This window comes from Anticarsia gemmatalis, chromosome 27 (genome assembly GCF_050436995.1).
Source record: "Anticarsia gemmatalis isolate Benzon Research Colony breed Stoneville strain chromosome 27, ilAntGemm2 primary, whole genome shotgun sequence".
NCBI classification, from domain to species: Eukaryota; Metazoa; Arthropoda; class Insecta; order Lepidoptera; family Erebidae; genus Anticarsia; species Anticarsia gemmatalis.
Genome location: NC_134771.1, coordinates 4127283 through 4146587, shown reverse-complemented (window position 1 = coordinate 4146587; position 19305 = coordinate 4127283). Strand labels below are relative to the sequence as shown.

At 40.0% G+C, this 19305-nt stretch overlaps 2 protein-coding genes across 2 annotated transcripts in view; one reads left to right on the top strand and one right to left on the bottom strand.

The window, feature by feature from the left end:
• Positions 1-14312, top strand: part of LOC142984407 (uncharacterized) — a 28715-nt gene extending 14403 nt beyond the window's left edge. Inside the window, exons 12-35 of the mRNA XM_076131962.1 lie at positions 113-469; positions 1362-1685; positions 1919-2278; positions 2468-2827; positions 2981-3358; positions 3474-3851; positions 3948-4289; positions 4396-4692; positions 4818-5231; positions 5390-5677; positions 5822-6109; positions 6198-6503; positions 6654-6959; positions 7049-7426; positions 7515-7856; positions 8206-8673; positions 8821-9117; positions 9469-9783; positions 9881-10240; positions 10635-10970; positions 11392-11595; positions 12133-12321; positions 12982-13239; positions 13689-14312. Of these exons, the coding sequence (XP_075988077.1) occupies positions 113-469; positions 1362-1685; positions 1919-2278; positions 2468-2827; positions 2981-3358; positions 3474-3851; positions 3948-4289; positions 4396-4692; positions 4818-5231; positions 5390-5677; positions 5822-6109; positions 6198-6503; positions 6654-6959; positions 7049-7426; positions 7515-7856; positions 8206-8673; positions 8821-9117; positions 9469-9783; positions 9881-10240; positions 10635-10970; positions 11392-11595; positions 12133-12321; positions 12982-13239; positions 13689-13739 (7596 nt within the window). The 3' untranslated portion in view covers positions 13740-14312. The remainder of the gene's footprint in view (positions 1-112; positions 470-1361; positions 1686-1918; positions 2279-2467; positions 2828-2980; positions 3359-3473; positions 3852-3947; positions 4290-4395; positions 4693-4817; positions 5232-5389; positions 5678-5821; positions 6110-6197; positions 6504-6653; positions 6960-7048; positions 7427-7514; positions 7857-8205; positions 8674-8820; positions 9118-9468; positions 9784-9880; positions 10241-10634; positions 10971-11391; positions 11596-12132; positions 12322-12981; positions 13240-13688) is intronic.
• Positions 14313-14739: 427 nt separating this feature from the next.
• Positions 14740-17776, bottom strand: LOC142984651 (uncharacterized). The gene is made up of 4 exons (XM_076132403.1): positions 17684-17776; positions 16575-16690; positions 14963-16094; positions 14740-14882 (listed from the first exon to the last, which is right to left on the bottom strand). Exons 1-4 carry the CDS (start codon positions 17700-17702, stop codon positions 14872-14874), a joined length of 1278 nt encoding a protein of 425 aa, XP_075988518.1. The 5' UTR covers positions 17703-17776; the 3' UTR covers positions 14740-14871.
• Between the last annotated feature and the right edge of the window lie 1529 nt (positions 17777-19305).

The window sequence follows — 19305 nt, the reverse complement described above, 5'->3', positions numbered from 1 at the left end:
CACGTTTAGTAAGACTTATTGATGCGTTTAACTTATTCAAATCCCAAAAATATCGAGAAAACTGCAATAAAAAACTTAAAATCACAATCTACAAAATATCTTCCATTTACAGAATTGCGTTGAAATCGCAGAAGGCGGGTGCACACTAGGCAACGGTACGACCACAGTGATCCCTGAATCAACAACTTCAGTCACTGAAGAATACAAAACTGACACAACACTGACACCAGAAGACTATGACTCATCAACAATTACTTCTACAACTGAGTATTTGTACAACGATCCAGTTACAGGAAGTACTACTGAAAAGACAACGACTGATACCCAAGTGACTGTGGTCTGTCCTCCCGGTTTTTGGGGCAGTATTGCACATCCGGAATACTGCAATGCTTATTTCTTGTGCCTAGGAGAACACACGCCGGAGTTATTGTGGTGTAATGATGGATGGGAGTTTGATAGCGTCTTACAGGTAAGCTTTTGTCAGTAGTATTTTTGATATAGTGAATATAAAGTCCATACTAATATCATAAATGCGAATGTAACTCTGTCTGTCTGTTACTCAATCACGCCTAAACTACTGAAGATGGAGATACTTTGATACCCGAGAAAGGACATAGGCTACTTTTTACCCCGGGAAAATGACGTATAATGGGAAAATTAATGAGGGCGGACGAAGTCGCGGGTAAAAGCTAGTTTTGTATATTTGTTACCTAATCACGAACTTTAGTACACTCAGTACTTAATCCACCTAGTCGCGGACAGATGTTATTGATTTTGTAAAATTAAGTTAAACGATAAAAGTATTATCCAGTCTTCAAGACACGTGACATTTCACACAAGATATTTTAGAAAGTGAACTACTCCATCCCATTGCAGATGGCTCTATAGATAGTTCTAGCAATCTAATCCTCGCCGTCGTCCCTGGTAATTCTTTTATTTATTTATTTAAACTTCTTATACAAAATTTGTATAAAGGTGGACTTTAATGCCAAAGGCATTTTTGCCAGTCTACCTTGGGGTGATGCAGAAATTTAATGAAGTAGGTGTTTAAATAATAAAGGAGGAAAATTCGTTTCAGAAAAAAGATTTACAAATAAATAACAATGCGGTCATGTGAGTGTAATAATGTTTGTGGAATTCTTTTCAAGTGGACCAAAGAATAGTTCAGTATAATGTAGCGAAATTGTTCAAGTCACTTTGCGGCACTAACAGCAGATTGACTAATCACACTCATGAATTATACTTGGCAAGATTTTGTTTGGTGTTGTCAAAAAGATTGAAATATCGACTATAGTACCAAAAAATCTTTACACCAATCTTTACTTTATTCTTTTAAATTATACCAAATTTTGTTTTTTTAGGGCTGTGTAGTAATCGCAGAAGGTGGGTGTACTCTTGGATCAAAAACAACAGAAGGTCCGGAGACCACACTTGCGTCTGAGACAACAGAAGTGACAGAGACCACGGAAGCAGCAGAGACCACTCCTGCATCGGAAACTACAGAGGCTGCAGAGACCACGACCGCGTCAGAGACAACAGAACCTCCCGTAGTGATCTGTCCTCCTGGGTTCTTCGGTAACGTGGCACATCCCTACCTGTGTGATAAATACTACATGTGCTGGGGTGATGGCACAATGGACCTGCAGACATGCCACGACGGCCTCGAGTTCGACCCTGCGACACAAGTAAGCATGTTAATTACGGATAAGTGTATTATATAGATTTGAACACATAACCAGGTGATACCGTTTAAGTTTAAATTAACTGTACAGTAAAATGGTCGAAATGTTCTTAAATCAAAACCAAATCTTTTAATCATTCATGTCAAATGTTAACACTTATGATATTCGTTGCAATTATTGAATCTACCACAGGTTCAGCCTAGAGATCACTATTTAATAAGTCATAATTTTTTTAGGGATGCGTAGTAATTGCTGAAGGTGGATGTACTCTGGGATCACAAACTACTGAGGCCGCAGAGACTACCCCTGCGTCAGAGACGACAGAAGTGACAGAGACCACGGAAGCAGCAGAGACCACACCTGCGTCAGAGACTACCGAAGCATCAGAAACCACTCCTGCATCTGAAATTACAGAGGCTGCGGAGACCACGACCGCGTCAGAGACTACAGAACCTCCCGTAGTAATCTGTCCTCCTGGGTTCTTCGGTAACGTGGCACATCCCTACCTGTGTGATAAATACTACATGTGCTGGGGTGATGGCACAATGGACCTGCAAACATGCCACGACGGACTCGAGTTTGACCCTGTCACACAGGTGAGATAAAAATGAAGAAAACATACTTATTTGTATTAATTTTATTATGTGGTAGACTCAAGGCATACCTCCTTTGTCATACAAAAGAGTCAAGCCTAATAACGTGAAAGTTGAATTTACTTACTTTTAAAACAGTTCCAAACTTAGTTGAAACTAAAAAACTTATGTAAAAAATTCATTATCTTTTAGGGATGCGTGGTAATCGCTGAGGGTGGATGCACTCTTGGATCACAAACAACTGAAGCCGCAGAGACTACCCCTGCGTCAGAGACAACAGAAGTGGCAGAGACCACGGAAGCAGCAGAGACAACACCTGTGTCAGAGACTACCGAAGCATCAGAAACCACTCCTGCGTCGGAAACTACAGAAGCTGCGGAGACTACACCCGCGTCAGAGACAACAGAACCTCCCGTAGTAATCTGTCCTCCTGGGTTCTTCGGTAACGTGGCACATCCCTACCTGTGTGATAAATACTACATGTGCTGGGGTGATGGTACAATGGACCTGCAAACATGCCACGACGGTCTGGAGTTCGACCCCGCGACACAAGTGAGTTTAAATGCAAAACTTTTTGAACCTGGTAAGATTTTGTTTGGTGTGGTCAAAAAGACTGACATTTAAACGATCAATCCAAAAAAAAATTTATCCAGTTTCATTATCGTAACTTTTGTTCCTTAAAATTATACCAATTTTTGTTTTTAGGGATGTGTGGTAATAGCAGAAGGTGGATGTACTCTTGGATCACAAACTACTGAAGCTGTTGAGACCACACCTGCGTCAGAGACCACAGAGGCTTCGGAGACCACACCTGCGGCAGAGACCACAGAGGCTTCGGAGACCACACCAGCGTCAGAGACCACGGAAGCAGCAGAGACAACACCTGCGTCAGAGACCACAGAAGCTTCGGAAACCACGACCGCGTCAGAACCAACAGAGACTCCCGTAGTGATCTGTCCTCCTGGGTTCTTCGGTAACGTGGCACATCCCTACCTGTGTGATAAATACTACATGTGCTGGGGTGATGGTACAATGGACCTGCAAACATGCCACGACGGCCTCGAGTTCGACCCTGCGACACAGGTAAGATTTACTAATTTTGAGATAAATATATGAAATGGTCACAGGTTTCTTCCTCGAACAGTTTGTAATGTTGCCATACGCGTAACGGTTATAATGACAAAGTCTAAATTTTTAGGGATGCGTGGTAATTGCTGAAGGTGGTTGCACTCTTGGATCACAAACAACTGAAGCTGCAGAGACAACACCTGCGTCAGAGACAACAGAGGTGGCAGAGACCACACTCGCGTCAGAGACAACAGAAGCCACAGAGACCACTGCAGCGTCAGAGACCACAGAAGTAGCAGAGACCACACCTGCGTCAGAGACCACAGAAGCTTCGGAAACCACGACCGCCTCAGAGACAACAGAACCTCCCGTGGTGATCTGTCCTCCTGGGTTCTTCGGTAACGTGGCACATCCCTACCTGTGTGATAAATACTACATGTGCTGGGGTGATGGTACAATGGACCTGCAAACATGCCACGACGGGCTGGAGTTCGACCCTGTCACACAAGTAAGCTTTTTTCTATAATATGTGGAACAGGAAAGAAAATTTATTGATTGTTTTTGTACAAATCTTGTAATTCCTAATGTCTACTCTTATTTTTAGGGATGCGTGGTAATTGCTGAAGGTGGGTGCACTCTCGGATCACAAACAACTGAAGCCGCGGGGACGACGCCAGAATCAGAGACAACTCCCGCGTCAGAGACAACCCCCGCGTCAGAGACAACCCCCGCGTCAGAGACAACACCTGCGTCAGAGACCACGGAAGCGTCAGAGACAACAGAAGCGACAAGTGCAACGGAAGCTCCCGTAGATATTTGTCCTCCTGGTCACGTGGGTTTTGTGCCACATCCTGAAATGTGCAGCGCTTACTTCATGTGCTGGGGCGATGGATCTAAGGAACTTATCACTTGTGACGAAGGACTCGAGTTCAATCCTGACACACAGGTCAGTGTTTTATTTGATTTTACTTCGGTTTATTCTAGATGAGTAATTTTAAAGATTCATAAAAATAAGGTTGTATCATGATTCATAATTCTGACTTCATTTACAGAGTTGCGTAGTGATCGCTGAAGGTGGATGCACTCTTGGATCTCAAACTACTGTAGCCGATGAAGAAAATACAACTACCGACGCGTCAGAGACAACACCCGCATCAGAGACGACAGAAGCGTCGGAGACCACTGTTGCCTCAGAGACAACAGAACCTCCCGTAGTGATCTGTCCTCCTGGGTTCTTCGGTAACGTGGCACATCCCTACCTGTGTGATAAATACTACATGTGCTGGGGTGATGGCACAATGGACCTGCAGACATGCCACGACGGACTCGAGTTCGACCCTGCGACACAAGTAAGCTTTTTATTATGGATAAGTTTATTTTATAGATTTGAACATCCAATCAATTGATTAAGTTACATATTTTTAGCGATACATTCAAACCATTAAAATACTTATTAAATGAGCGATTATTTTAGGGATGCGTGGTAATAGCCGAAGGTGGATGTACTCTTGGATCACAAACTACCGAAGCTGCAGAGACAACAGAAGCTTCGGAGACGACACTTGCGTCAGAAACAACAGAAGTGACAGAGACCACAGAAGCAGCAGAGACCACACCTGCGTCAGAGACAACCGAAGCATCAGAAACAACTCCTGCATCGGAAACTACAGAAGCGTCAGTGACCACACCAGCCTCAGAGACCACGGAAGGTTCAGTGACTACACCTGCGTCAGAGACGACAGAACCTCCCGTAGTGATCTGTCCTCCTGGGTTCTTCGGTAACGTGGCACATCCCTACCTGTGTGATAAATACTACATGTGCTGGGGTGATGGTACAATGGACCTGCAAACATGCCACGACGGACTCGAGTTCGACCCCGCGACACAAGTGAGTTTTACTAAACCTTTTCAAACTCTCAAGATTTTTTTAATGCCATCAAAATTATTTTCATTTTATCTGTCATACCAAAACAGTTTTATCCAGTGTTTAATTCTTACTTCGTTACTCTGCTGTTTGAAATATTACTATCTAATAATATTTTTTAGGGATGTGTAGTTATCGCAGAGGGTGGTTGTACTCTTGGATCACAAACTACTGAAGCCGTAGAGACCACCCCTGCGTCAGAGACAACAGAAGTGACAGAGACAACACCCGCGTCAGAGACAACAGAAGCGACAAGTGCAACAGAAGCTCCCGTAGATATTTGTCCTCCTGGTCACGTGGGTTTTGTGCCACATCCTGAAATGTGCAGCGCTTACTTCATGTGCTGGGGCGATGGATCTAAGGAACTTATCACTTGTGACGAAGGACTCGAGTTCAATCCTGATACACAGGTTAGTCTTTCGTTTGATGTTACCAGCCTAGTCAAAACAAATTTTTTAAAGAAAAGTGATCGCATATTAAATGGAAGTGAAAAATATATCATAAAATTTTTAGTTTTTCAAATGATTGATAAAAAAATCTCATTTTGTTTACAGAGTTGTGTAGTAATCGCTGAAGGTGGATGTACTCTTGGATCACAAACTACTGAAGCTGTAGAGACCACACCTGCGTCAGAGACAACACCCGCGTCAGAGACGACAGAAGCGTCAGAGACTTCAGAAGCGACAAGTGCAACGGAAGCTCCCGTAGATATTTGTCCTCCTGGTCACGTGGGTTTTGTGCCACATCCTGAAATGTGCAGCGCTTACTTCATGTGCTGGGGCGATGGATCTAAGGAGCTCATCACTTGTGACGAAGGACTCGAGTTCAATCCTGACACACAGGTTAGTCTAATGTCAAATTAACTAGAGTTAACTAACTGTGATATAATACGTAGTAATTGACAATTAATAATTCTGACTTTGTTTACAGAGCTGTGTAGGCATCGCTGAAGGTGGATGTACGCTTGGATCACAAACTACTGAAGCCTCAGGCACGACAGAAGCGTCAGAAACCACACCCGGCTCAGAGACCACAGAAGCGTCAGAGACCACAGAAGCGTTAGAGACCACACCTGCGTCAGAGACTACAGAAGCTCCCGTAGATATTTGTCCTCCTGGTCACGTGGGTTTTGTGCCACATCCTGAAATGTGCAGCGCTTACTTCATGTGCTGGGGCGATGGATCTAAGGAACTTATCACTTGTGACGACGGACTCGAGTTCAATCCTGATACACAGGTTAGTCTTTCGTTTGATGTTACCAGCCTAGTCAAAACAAATTAAGATTTTTTAAAGAAAAGTGATCGCATATTAAATGGAAGTGAAAAATATATCACAAAATTCTTAGTTTTTTAAATGATTGATAAAAAAATCTCATTTTGTATACAGAGTTGTGTAGTAATCGCAGAAGGTGGATGTACTCTTGGATCACAAACTACTGAAGCTGTAGAGACCACACCTGCGTCAGAGACAACACCTGCATCCGAGACAACAGAAGCTGCAGAGACAACTGCCGCATCGGAGACAACACCCGCGTCAGAGACAACAGAAGCTCCCGTAGATATTTGTCCTCCTGGTCACGTGGGTTTTGTGCCACATCCTGAAATGTGCAGCGCTTACTTCATGTGCTGGGGCGATGGATCTAAGGAACTTATCACTTGTGACGAAGGACTCGAGTTCAATCCTGATACACAGGTTAGTCTATTATTTGACTTATTAGAGTTTACAAGATGTAATATAATATGTAATCATCGAAACATTTATAATTTTGTAATATTTTACAGAGTTGTGTAGTAATAGCTGAAGGTGGGTGCACTCTTGGATCACAAACTACTGAAACTGCAGAGACAACACCCGCGTCAGAGACAACCGAAGCGTCAGAGGCTACTCCTGCATCAGAAACCACATCTGCGTCAGAGACGACAGAAGCGTCAGACACGACAGAAGCTTCAGAGACGACAAAAGCGTCAGAGACAACACCCGCATCAGAGACCACAGAAGCGACAAGTGCAACAGAAGCTCCCGTAGATATTTGTCCTCCTGGTCACGTGGGTTTTGTGCCACATCCTGAAATGTGCAGCGCTTACTTCATGTGCTGGGGCGATGGATCTAAGGAGCTTATCACTTGTGACGAAGGACTCGAGTTCAATCCTGATACACAGGTTTGTCTAATGTCAAATTAACTAGAGTTAACTAACTGTGATATAATACGTAGTAATTGACAATTAATAATTCTGACTTTGTTTACAGAGCTGTGTAGTCATCGCTGAAGGTGGATGTACGCTTGGATCACAAACTACTGAAGCCTCAGGCACGACAGAAGCGTCAGAAACCACACCCGCGTCAGAGACCACAGAAGCGTCAGAGACCACAGAAGCGTTAGAGACCACACCTGCGTCAGAGACAACAGAAGCGTCAGAAACGACAGAAGCGACAAGTGCAACAGAAGCTCCCGTAGATATTTGTCCTCCTGGTCACGTGGGTTTTGTGCCACATCCTGAAATGTGCAACGCTTACTTCATGTGCTGGGGCGATGGATCTAAGGAGCTCATCACTTGTGACGAAGGACTCGAGTTCAATCCTGATACACAGGTTTGTCTTGATTTTAATAGTAAAAAATATTTCATGCTTCAAAAAGATATAGTTTAAGCGGTCACCACGCCGCAACAACCATAGCGCCGCGTGTGGTGGGTTCGAATCCCACCCGGGACAAATCTTTGTATGATGAGCACGAGTATTAGTTCTGAGCCTGGATGTAAATGTATCTATATAGGTATATATTTAGAAGTATATAAGTATGTTTATCAGATATTCGGTTACCATAGTACAAGCTCTGCTTAGTTTGGAATCAAATGACTGTGTGTGAGTTGTCCAATAATATTTATTTATTTATTAAATGATAAAAATGCATTTTGTTTATTAAGTCTGCCTTCATTTACAGAGTTGTGTAGTGATCGCTGAAGGTGGTTGCACTCTTGGATCACAAACTACTGAGGCTGCAGAGACAACCCCTGCATCAGAGACAACCCCCGCGTCAGAGACAACAGAAGCATCAGAGACTACACCTGCGTCAGATACTACACCCGCGTCAGAGACAACAGAAGCGTCAGAGACAACAGAAGCATCAGAGACTACACCTGCGTCAGATACTACACCCGCGTCAGAGACAACAGAAGCGTCAGAGACAACAGAAGCATCAGAGACTACACCTGCGTCAGAGACAACTCCCGCATCAGAGACGACGGAAGGGTCAGAGACCACAGAAGCTCCCGTAGATATTTGTCCTCCTGGTCACGTGGGTTTTGTGCCACATCCTGAAATGTGCAGCGCTTACTTCATGTGCTGGGGCGATGGATCTAAGGAACTTATCACTTGTGACGAAGGACTCGAGTTCAATCCCGACACACAGGTTAGTCTATTATTAAAATTTAAGTAATCTAGTCCGATAATACAGCAAATTAATAAAGAAAGGTGATCAAAGATTTTACAAAAAATAATATTGAGGGTTTATAAAGATAAAAATAAATATTGATTTTTTATTTCATCCTTATTTTAGAGTTGTGTAGTGATCGCTGAAGGTGGTTGCACTCTTGGATCTCAAACTACTGTAGCTGATGAAGAAAATACAACTACCGAAGCGTCAGAGACAACACCCGCATCACAGACCACAGAGGCGTCAGAGACCACTGAAGCGACAAGTGCAACAGAAGCTCCCGTAGATATTTGTCCTCCAGGTCACGTGGGTTTTGTGCCACATCCTGAAATGTGCAACGCTTACTTCATGTGCTGGGGCGATGGATCTAAGGAACTTATCACTTGTGACGAAGGACTGGAGTTCAATCCTGATACACAGGTTAGTTTGTTATTTGACTTTATTAATATAGAATTTACTCAAAATTGTGGAATACTAGCTGACCCGCGCAATTTCGCTTACGTCACATAAGAGAAAATTAGTCAAATTTTTCCCCGTTTTTGTAACATTTTTCATTGCTACTCTGCTTTTAATGGTCGTAGCGATAGCGTGATGATATATAGCCTATAGTCTTCATCAATAAATGGATCTTCTTGCACTGAAAGAATTTTTCAAATCAGACCAGTAGTTCCTGAGATTAGCGCGTTTAAACAAACAAACAAACTCTTCAGCTTTATAATATTAGTAAAGATATAACCATCGAAACATTTATAATTTCGTATTCTTTTACAGAGTTGTGTAGTAATAGCTGAAGGTGGTTGCACTCTTGGTTCACAAACTACTGAGGCTGATGAAGAAAATACAGCTACCGAAGGGTCAGATACAACACCAGGATCAGAAACAACAGAAGCGTCAGAGACCACCCCTGCGTCAGAGACTACGCCAGGTTCAGAGACAACAGAAGCTCCCGTAGATATTTGTCCTCCTGGTCACGTGGGTTTTGTGCCACATCCTGAAATGTGCAACGCTTACTTCATGTGCTGGGGCGATGGATCTAAGGAACTTATCACTTGTGACGAAGGACTCGAGTTCAATCCTGATACACAGGTCAGTTTAATGTCAAATTAACTAGAGTTTACTCAGTATGATATAATACGTAGTAAATGTAGTAATGGACAAATAATAATTCTGACTTTGTTTATAGAGCTGTGTAGTAATTGCTGAAGGTGGGTGTACTCTTGGATCACAAACTACTGAAGCTGCAGAGACAACAGAAGCGTCAGAGACAACAGAAGCGTCAGAGACAACAGAAGCGTCAGAGACAACAGAAGCGTCAGAGACAACAGAAGCGTCAGAGACAACAGAAGCGTCAGAGACAACAGAAGCGTCAGAGACAACAGAAGCGTCAGAGACAACAGAAGGTCCCGTAGATATTTGTCCTCCTGGTCACGTGGGTTTTGTGCCACATCCTGAAATGTGCAGCGCTTACTTCATGTGCTGGGGCGATGGATCTAAGGAGCTTATCACATGCGACGAAGGATTGGAATTCAACCCTGATACACAGGTGAGATTATTATTTGATTCCATAAACGGACCATAACTGTCTAAGACCGGCTAAGTCAAATCTTAGGCTTCAAGTTATTCTAATGGCTACTACACACATGAGCCGCGTAGAGTTGCCCGGCAAGCGGCGTAACCCGCCAGCACACGCGGCGGCTCTGCCGCCTGCTGTGTGTGGGAGACCTTAGTTACCTAATTAGAGCATTAACTTGTAAAGGATAGTAACCATCAAACTGGGTACCTATTTAATAACAGTCATTTTGACGATAAAATAAACAACTAAGACATATTTCAGCGTATTAACTTTAGCTCTGATTTGACTCTCATAATTTTTATGTGATGTAACAATTTCAGAAAATTTACTGCCTGAATAATTATTTAAAATTCGTTGTTTACAGAGTTGTGTAGTAATCGCTGAAGGTGGATGTACTCTTGGATCTCAAACTACTGAAGAGTCAGAGACAACACCCGCGTCAGAGACAACACCCGCGTCGGACACAACACCTGAATCAGAGACAACTACAGTCACAGAGACAACGGCCGCATCAGAAGCAACAGAAGCATCAGACACTACAGATGTAAAAGACACTACAGAAGAGACAGTAATATGTCCCCCAGGCTTCTGGGGGGTTGCTCCGGACCCTTACCGCTGTGATGCGTTCTATATGTGCTTAGATGGCTCCATGGAACATTTGCCGTGCAATGATGGGTTGGAGTTCGATCTTAACTCACAGGTAAGTTTTTTCACTTTGAATTGTTGCTACCTTGTATATAGTTTCGGAGTTTAAATGACCATTTTTGTCAAAAAAGTACTATCTTTTTATTTTTAATTGAAAGGAAAATCCTGCTAATATTATAAATTCGAAAGTTTGTAAGTATGGCCGGATGGATGTATGTTTCTTACTCTTTCACGTAAAATCTTTTGGTGGGATATTTATCAAATTTGTATACACAAATAGTTTATAATCTGCATTACCACATAGGATACTTTTTACCCCGGGAAATCTTTTGACGGGTAAGTACTCATAGGCAGAAGCTAGTGTGCTAATAAAATCAACGTTGGTCAACAATGTTTACTACTAAAATTGATCAATCGATTGTCAATCGAATTCAATCAATTTCATCAATCAAGAAAAAATATTTCTTTCTTTCCAGAACTGTGTAGTTATAGCCGAAGGAGGTTGTACTTATAACTCGGCGACAACTACCGAAGGACCGATTCAGTTTGTTTGTCCGAGCGGTTATGAAGGACATGTGTCAAATCCTAATGACTGTAGCTCTTACTACAAATGTGTGAATAATCAAGAACCGTATTTGATGCATTGTGACGGAGGTGAAGAGTTCGATTTTGGGGCACAGGTAAGTGAAAACAAGTCTTTCTTTCAGGAAAACTGAATTTTATAGTGGTAGCTGTAAAAATATTTCTATTGATTCAAAAAGTGGCTACCAACTTAAAGAAATATGAAAGCTATCTTCATATTTCCCAATTCTCAAGCTGAAATAGGGTAGTTGACTATCAGTCAAAACAGCTGTTCCTTATGAAATGTCAACAACACGTTTTGATAATAATCTAGAAATACGACACAGTGACGTCACAAGTCTCGTACTCTCCTTCGGATCCAATTAATGCCTGATATAATGTTCCAGTGTGTTTTAATTTTAAATTCTACATTTTTAACAACATAAAAAATAACTTTTACGGATACATGTTTCATATCTTTTGTTTATCCAGCCAGCTAACCTTGAATTTCTAACAATAGAAAAGAATATCTAATCCGTCAGTATCATTGAAATCGACACAAATTTCCAGAACATCTTTTGATCTCTATACGGTTTGTTCCTGCTACACTATTTCACCTCTTGTAAACAGGTATTCTCACCCATTTTTTATTGCAGAAATGCGTGATAATTACTGAAGGTGGTTGCACCCTGCCCAAAGAGGAAGAGAAGCCGATATGTCCCGCAAACTTCTACGGTCACCTGCCACATCCAGAGATTTGTACGTCGTTCTACTTCTGCACCGGGGTAGGAGACCCCTTCCTGTTGCCTTGCAGTGATGACTTCGAGTTCGATCCCGTTTCTGGAGTAAGTGGTTTTTGATTTTTGTTCTCTTGTATTTTGTGCTCAGTATCTTTGTTACAAAAGTAGAGTTTTTGCTTGATTCTTTACCATTTTTACTGATTACTAAAAATACTAGTTTTTTTTATGTATGTCCATTTGTTATTTTGACTAGCTTTTGTGGAAATGCAGTTCCTAACGTAATATCTTAACGAGTAAAAGTAACCTGCATTCTTTTTCGCAAAAATATTTGTCTAAAGTTTAGAAAAAGTATAGTTTAGTTAAAAATTGTTGAAAGCAGTGGATGATTTTGATTGTTGTTCATGTGGATTTTAAAGTCATCCTTTATTTTTCTGCAGGGTAATCTGTCATCCTGCCCAAATGAACCTACATCGATTCAGTAGTTTATCCCTAAAAATATAACTCACCGACTTACATTCGCACTTATAATAATGATATATAGCTATTACCCAACTCTCACCTTCCAGAAGACCTATATCTTGCTTTAAAACTACTTAAGAAAAACTCTACACTCTCCCTTTCTTTTCCTTTATTTTTTTTTTCTTTTTAGTTTTTTTATATATAATAGTAGTTTGTAAATATTCTTATGTAAATAATAATTTCAGTAATTACTTTATCCTTGTATGTCTTAAGAAAAATTACTTAATAAAATCTATTCTTTTTCAGAGCTGCGTCCCAATAGTACCAGGTGGTTGCACTCTAGGCTCCACATCTAGCGAAGAAACAGACATCAAGGCACGATCCAAACGCGCGGCATTAATGCAGAAGACTGTACCACACAAAAAGGAATTTAAAATGTGTCCCATGGGTTATTCAGATAATATGCCACATTTGGAGAAATGTAACCAGTTTTATAGATGCCATGATGGGAAAGAAACTTTGATGGTTTGCAGCAGGGGAGATGAATTTGATCCTGTTGAGAGGGTAAGTTAAAGAAATTAAATTAAATGATTGATTCTATTGTAAACAACAATCTAAGTGTTGTTGTTGTTGCCTTAGTTCAGAAAGTTTTGGATTCGATTCCTATGTTAGTAATATGGCTTCTTTTTCAGCAGTAGTGTGTGTTTCTATCAATGGCGAGATTTTGGGTTTGAATCCCGAATTGGGAAAAAATATCTAAGAATATTTGTTCCACAGGTTTCCTCCCGTAAAGATACTTACCGGTTCATTTTCTTCACTTTCTGGACCTTCCGAAAGTAGAACTATTATTTTTAAAAGATTTCCTGTACTTTTCCTGTAAATTTTTTTAATGTTAGTTTTATAAAATTATCAGATAGTGGAGACTTTTAAAATAACCAATTTTCTTAATTGATCTTGTTATCTTACGATAAATAACATGACTTTGTTAAATAACAATAATATTTTCTTTTCAGAAATGCAAGCCGATCTCAAAAGGCGGTTGCACATTGAGGCTACGAAAATGAAACACACTTCATCGACATGGACTGAAAAAGGACCCTCGCATTAATTTGTTGAGTAACTCAGGTCAGAAAAGCGATTATAATAATATAAAGTAATATCCAGTTAACTATTTGATAGTTATTATAGTAGCTGCATGTGACAGTAGACTTAGATATTAGTTTTTGATAGTATCGTAGCTAGACTTTTGATGGTTTCGAACTGGAAATTAATTTTCTATAGTATCAAATATAAAAAAAAAACATGTATATCGAAGTTATATGTTTGATAGTATCGAACTGTATTTTGTACATCGAAGAGTGGTACTTTTTATTGCGTAATCGCGTTTCTGATCAAGTGGTACCAAAAAGTACCAGTCGGTCAGAACTAATTCTGTTTCGACTGAGTTGGTACTTTTTAGTGAAAAGTTACTCGATAAATAATAGAAAAAAAAAATGCTTTAATACCTGTTACCGTTATTATTTGTTATTTAAATTATAAAAGTTATTGACTATTGCGTCGAATCTGCCAAAAATATTTTGACTATTGTACAAATTGCAAAGAAAAAATATTATGTAAATAAATGTATTTACGTTTTATAGAGTCGTCTTATTCCATTACTAGCTTTCTTCCTTCGGCTTCGCCTGTGTGGAATTTTACCCCCTTGGTGGAGGGTTTCCCAAAAATATTCTACTAGTACTCCTCTACACTTCCTAAGGAATCTTCAAATTAAATTTAAAGTAGTTTCGACTGTGCGCTATGGGTTAAGCAAGCTTTGTCGTGGTCATTCCATAGATGGGTGACCTTAATGACATAGTCGTATTTGAACTGGGCGTCTCTGTGCTTCGGAGGGCACGTTCAAAGTCAGTCCCGGTTGTTGTCAATTAAGTTAGCAGTCGGTAAGTCAAAGGCTTTTGGGGTGTCTTCTATCTATTTTTCCGCTAGGTTGGTTAGTGGAACCATACAATAAAATAAAATGAAGTAGCAAAACCCAGCTGAACAGTGGCAGTGAGTTGTAAAAAAACATTATTTATTTCGAACATATTTAATTATATTTCTTACAACTTAGTATCAATTTCATAAGGGTTCACATTATATACTCTATGACGTTCTCGAGCCTTCGCTTCCCTCACTGGCACTCCCGCTGTGGGACCCGATCTAATAAAACTCTGGAAATAGTCAACAATTGCTTTAAAATCAATTCCTTCACTGTAACTAAAATTTATATTTCTAATAAAACGAGAATCACCTTTCTGAGCTTCTAAGTCTCTTTTAACTGGGGCTTTTGTGGGTTCCGTGGTAGTTTCAGGGGCTGGACTTTCGGTGGAGGGACTTGCCGTAGTAGGACTTTCCGTAGGGGGGCTTGCAGTGGTAGGGCTTTCAGTCGGGGGGCTCGCCGTGGTAGGTTTTTCCGTTGGGGGGCTTGCCGTGGTAGGTTTTTCCGTTGGGGGGCTTGCCGTGGTAGGTTTTTCCGTTGGGGGGCTTGCCGTGGTAGGTTTTTCCGTCGGGGGGCTTGCCGTAGTAGGGCTCTCTGTAGGGGGGCTTGCGGTGGTGGGACTTTCTGTCGTGGGGCTTGCCGTGGTAGGACTTTCCGTAGTGGGGCTTGCCGTGGTAGGAATTTCGGTCGGGGTAGTTTCTGTCACAGTAGTTTCAGTTACCGGAGGTAGAGTAGGACATGTACCCGGTCCAGGGAATTCAAACACGCATCCAATCATAGTGCCAGAATTTATAATCAGTATAGTCCCTTCGGCAATATTCTTTATGATAGCGCGAATCAATTTCTTCTTACCCTTTTTACCCAAGATTTTTAAGTCATGTTTCTTTCTGAAACTGAGCAATTCTATTATAATTTCGGCTTGAGCTTCCCCTGTTATATTTGCGTTAGCTAAGTGCACTCCAGTACTAATAGTTTCATTATGAATGATAAATTTACGACCTTCTAAAGTGATTGATGCGCTAAAATTAGTTATAGTCCCAGTATTTATTAAAGTTAGTATGTTTCCGGCAAACACTGCACTTCTGTCATCATAACCAGATCTGAGTAAAGGCCGGTTTTCTTGTACATCTATATCTTCTGGTTCATAACTTATTTGTTGTCTATTAACCACAGGCTCTATCAAAAGATTTTTTAATAAATCTGTGAAATAAAAAGCTAGATTTTTCTCATTCCTAGGATTAGCATCAAAGTTATTCGTTTCTGAGTTAGGTATAATTTGATCATTATTTCTTAAGTAGTCACTTAGATCTTCATCGTCACTATTTTGGTTTCTGGCATACAAATCGGCGGGAATGTAATTGTTTCCGCGATTTCGATTCCATTCGTCGCTTTCGACGTTCTGGCTGTCAGAATTCGAATCCGAATATTCGGATTCGTTTATTTCCTGTAAAAAAAAAGTTTGGTACAAAATTAAGTAAACCTATCGAATTACTGTCTTCTGCGTAGTATGACAATTGGTTCACCCACTATTACAAATCATGGTCAAAATTATTCATGGCGAAACGTGGGTGAATTATTAAATTTCTTCCACACACGTTCGTGTATAATTGATAATATATTAAGTATGTATGCGTGTAGAGTACAAGCCTTTGTATTCATAAGAAGGGGTTCAGCCCTAAGTTCACCACTTTGGTGAAGTGTGAGAAGAGGACTTTATCTTGCTTCAAGAGTGGTTTATAGAACTGACACGTAAGGATTCGTCCCGATGTTTTCCTTCACTGTTGCAACAAATGGGTAATTATTATGAAATATTTCTAAAACAAAAATCACTCTAAAAAGTCATTAGTATGTTTCTTTGGAGTCCAACCCTAGATGACTGGTTATAAGATTAGATTCAGTCTAAAAAACAATTAAATAAACATACCGAATCTGAATTTTCATTTACATCAACAAACGGTGACCCATACCGCTGTGGTCCAACATCATTACCCGGTGATATTGCTTGAAGCGATGCTATACTTAGCAAAAGTAAAACTACAACTGAAACGTAAGATAAAAATAATTACACAATGACATACGTTAATATAATCAGGCATTTTACACATAGTTGAAGCTACACAACAAGGTACAATTCCCTACAAACTTCTTTTGCTTCATTCACATCTATATATCTTGTCACATATGACCACCGGTTACAAATACGAGGGAATAAATAATAAAAATCTTCGAATCCCGGATCAGGTCAAAAAGTATTTTCTGAGTTTCCTCATAAAAAAATCTCAGAGAGGCCCGGAGTTAGGAAGTTGAGGTTGAAGACCTCCATGCCTCCGAGAACACATAATGCCGACGGTCCTGCGCCTGACCTCTCACTGGTCGTGTCGGTTTAGTGGTCCCACTGGATTACTGGAGAGTAAAGGGAATAGAGAGTGTACCTGTGTATTGTGCACACACTTGGCCCTTGGCCACTATAAACAAAGTCCTGTACAGTTGGCTGGTTTCAATGAAACTGGCCGCCGTAGCCGTAATCAGTCACGTCGACATTCATGGTTAGTAGATTAATATTAGAAGGTCATATTTCAAACCGATTTTTACCTGCAGTAACCAGTTTCACTTAATCTAACTCTGCAAATGTTCCATGTGTAATTATGGAAAAGATGCTCTCAATTTGATCACTCATAAACTTGACCCGTGAATTTCAAAGTTCAGAGGCCTACATCGACACAATTGCCATACTTCAGGCAATCAAGAAGGTTTTCTGCTTGACTCTGAATTACAATTCAAGACTTCTGCTTATCGGTCACACACTTGGCCTTGAAAATCAGACAGCAAGTGGCTAGTTTTAACAAAACCAACCGCTGAACTTTGGCCATTACAATTCTACTTATATAAAATGTTTAAATAAATAAACTTAAACCATTAATGTCCCACGGCTGACCAAGGGTCTCCTCTCGTAATGAGAGAGGGGTCAGGCCTTGAGTCCACCACGCTGGCCAATTGCGGATTAGGGACTTTATTTATTAAAAAGGTACTTACATAAATAAGTCGAAGACATTTCAGTTCCTGTCCTCTCAATTAATGATATAAAACTAATAACATAATTTTTTTATTCATACATTTATATTCCTACTTAATTGGCAATTCGTTTCATATAATATTCATAGGTATTTACATAAGAAACCATAGTTTTCCATTTACTTTACTTGTTTGTGATGTTTTATTAAGTGGAGATAATTGGATTAGTAGTAATTAGTGTTTGGACAAGGAGGCAATTAAGTCTATAATTTTTATTTATAGAAATGATTGCATTTTTGAATGACGTATTAGTTTAGCTGCTATCATCAAAGTGCCATGTGTTGTGGGGTCAAGGGCGAGAACGGCTTCAGGAGAAGGCTTAATACCAGTTTCAAGGCTTATAGGTAAATGTCAGATAAACTATCTAATAGATAAAGTACCAGCAAATGTGTAAAAACAGCTTACAAGATAACACTAATAAGTTAAGCGATAGTTTTTTGTAAGTGATGACACCAGGGTTCTTTCTAGGCTACTCGTCTATTTTTGCAAAATCCCGGATCAAAGCTAAAGGGTATTCATTATATAGAACGCAAAATCCAAATATCAATTAATGTCCCCTCTCCAAATCTCCTGGATTAACCAATGATCTTGAGGTCGAATATTTGTGTGTCACGTTATATTTATTTGTGCGTAACCTGTGATACTTAGAAATTAATCAAAGTCCCTATTTAATAAATAAATCTCGTTCCTCTGATTAATTTCTTATGGCTTTGTAGTGTCAACTGATAGAGTATAAAGTGTGTATTTTGAGCCAATCTAAGTAATTATAACTGCACGTTTGGCGCAGTGGTTAAAGCGATCACCTCGCCGCAAAAACCAAAGCGCCGCGTGAGGTGGGTTCGAATCTCACCCGGGACAAATATTTGTGTGATGAGCACGAGTATTTGTTCTGAGCCTGAATGTTAATGTATCTATTTTAGTATGTATTTAGAAGTATATAAGTATGTTCATCAGTTATTTGGTTACCATAGTACAAGCTCTGCTTAGTTTGGAATCAAATGACCGTGTGTGAGTTGATCAATGATATTATTTTATTTATTTATAAGTCATAGTCGTAAAATGAAAACTAGTTTTTACTCGATCGAGCCGTGAGTTTACTAGTTTAGTTTAGTATAATAGTTTTACTAGTCATAACTCGAATTACGTTGGGCGCCTTTAGGCTTACATATTGATTTCATAGTAAGTAAAACTGTAAATTATTTAATAATAATTTAAACTTTAAGTAAAACTATCATATAATACCGTATTTGAGTACAAAGAGTACACAAACCTAGCTTAACGACAGGAAAAAATGTTCCAATCGCTAAAAAATGCGTCTTTCTATACGCATTGTGGTTTAATATACAAGCAATTGTACTAAAGATGAATTATTTTCACGGTTCAGTATAAAATTGGATATGGGTCCATGATATCGATAAAATTAGTACAATCTTTCAATGGCTTGCCTTCTTATATTATATTACAGTATAATATAGTATTTTTTTTAAATATATTTTATTATTTATTATTATTTACTACTGCCTCTGTGGCGCAGTTGGTAGTGTACCTATACGACTGCTACGCAAAGGTTTTGAATTCCAATC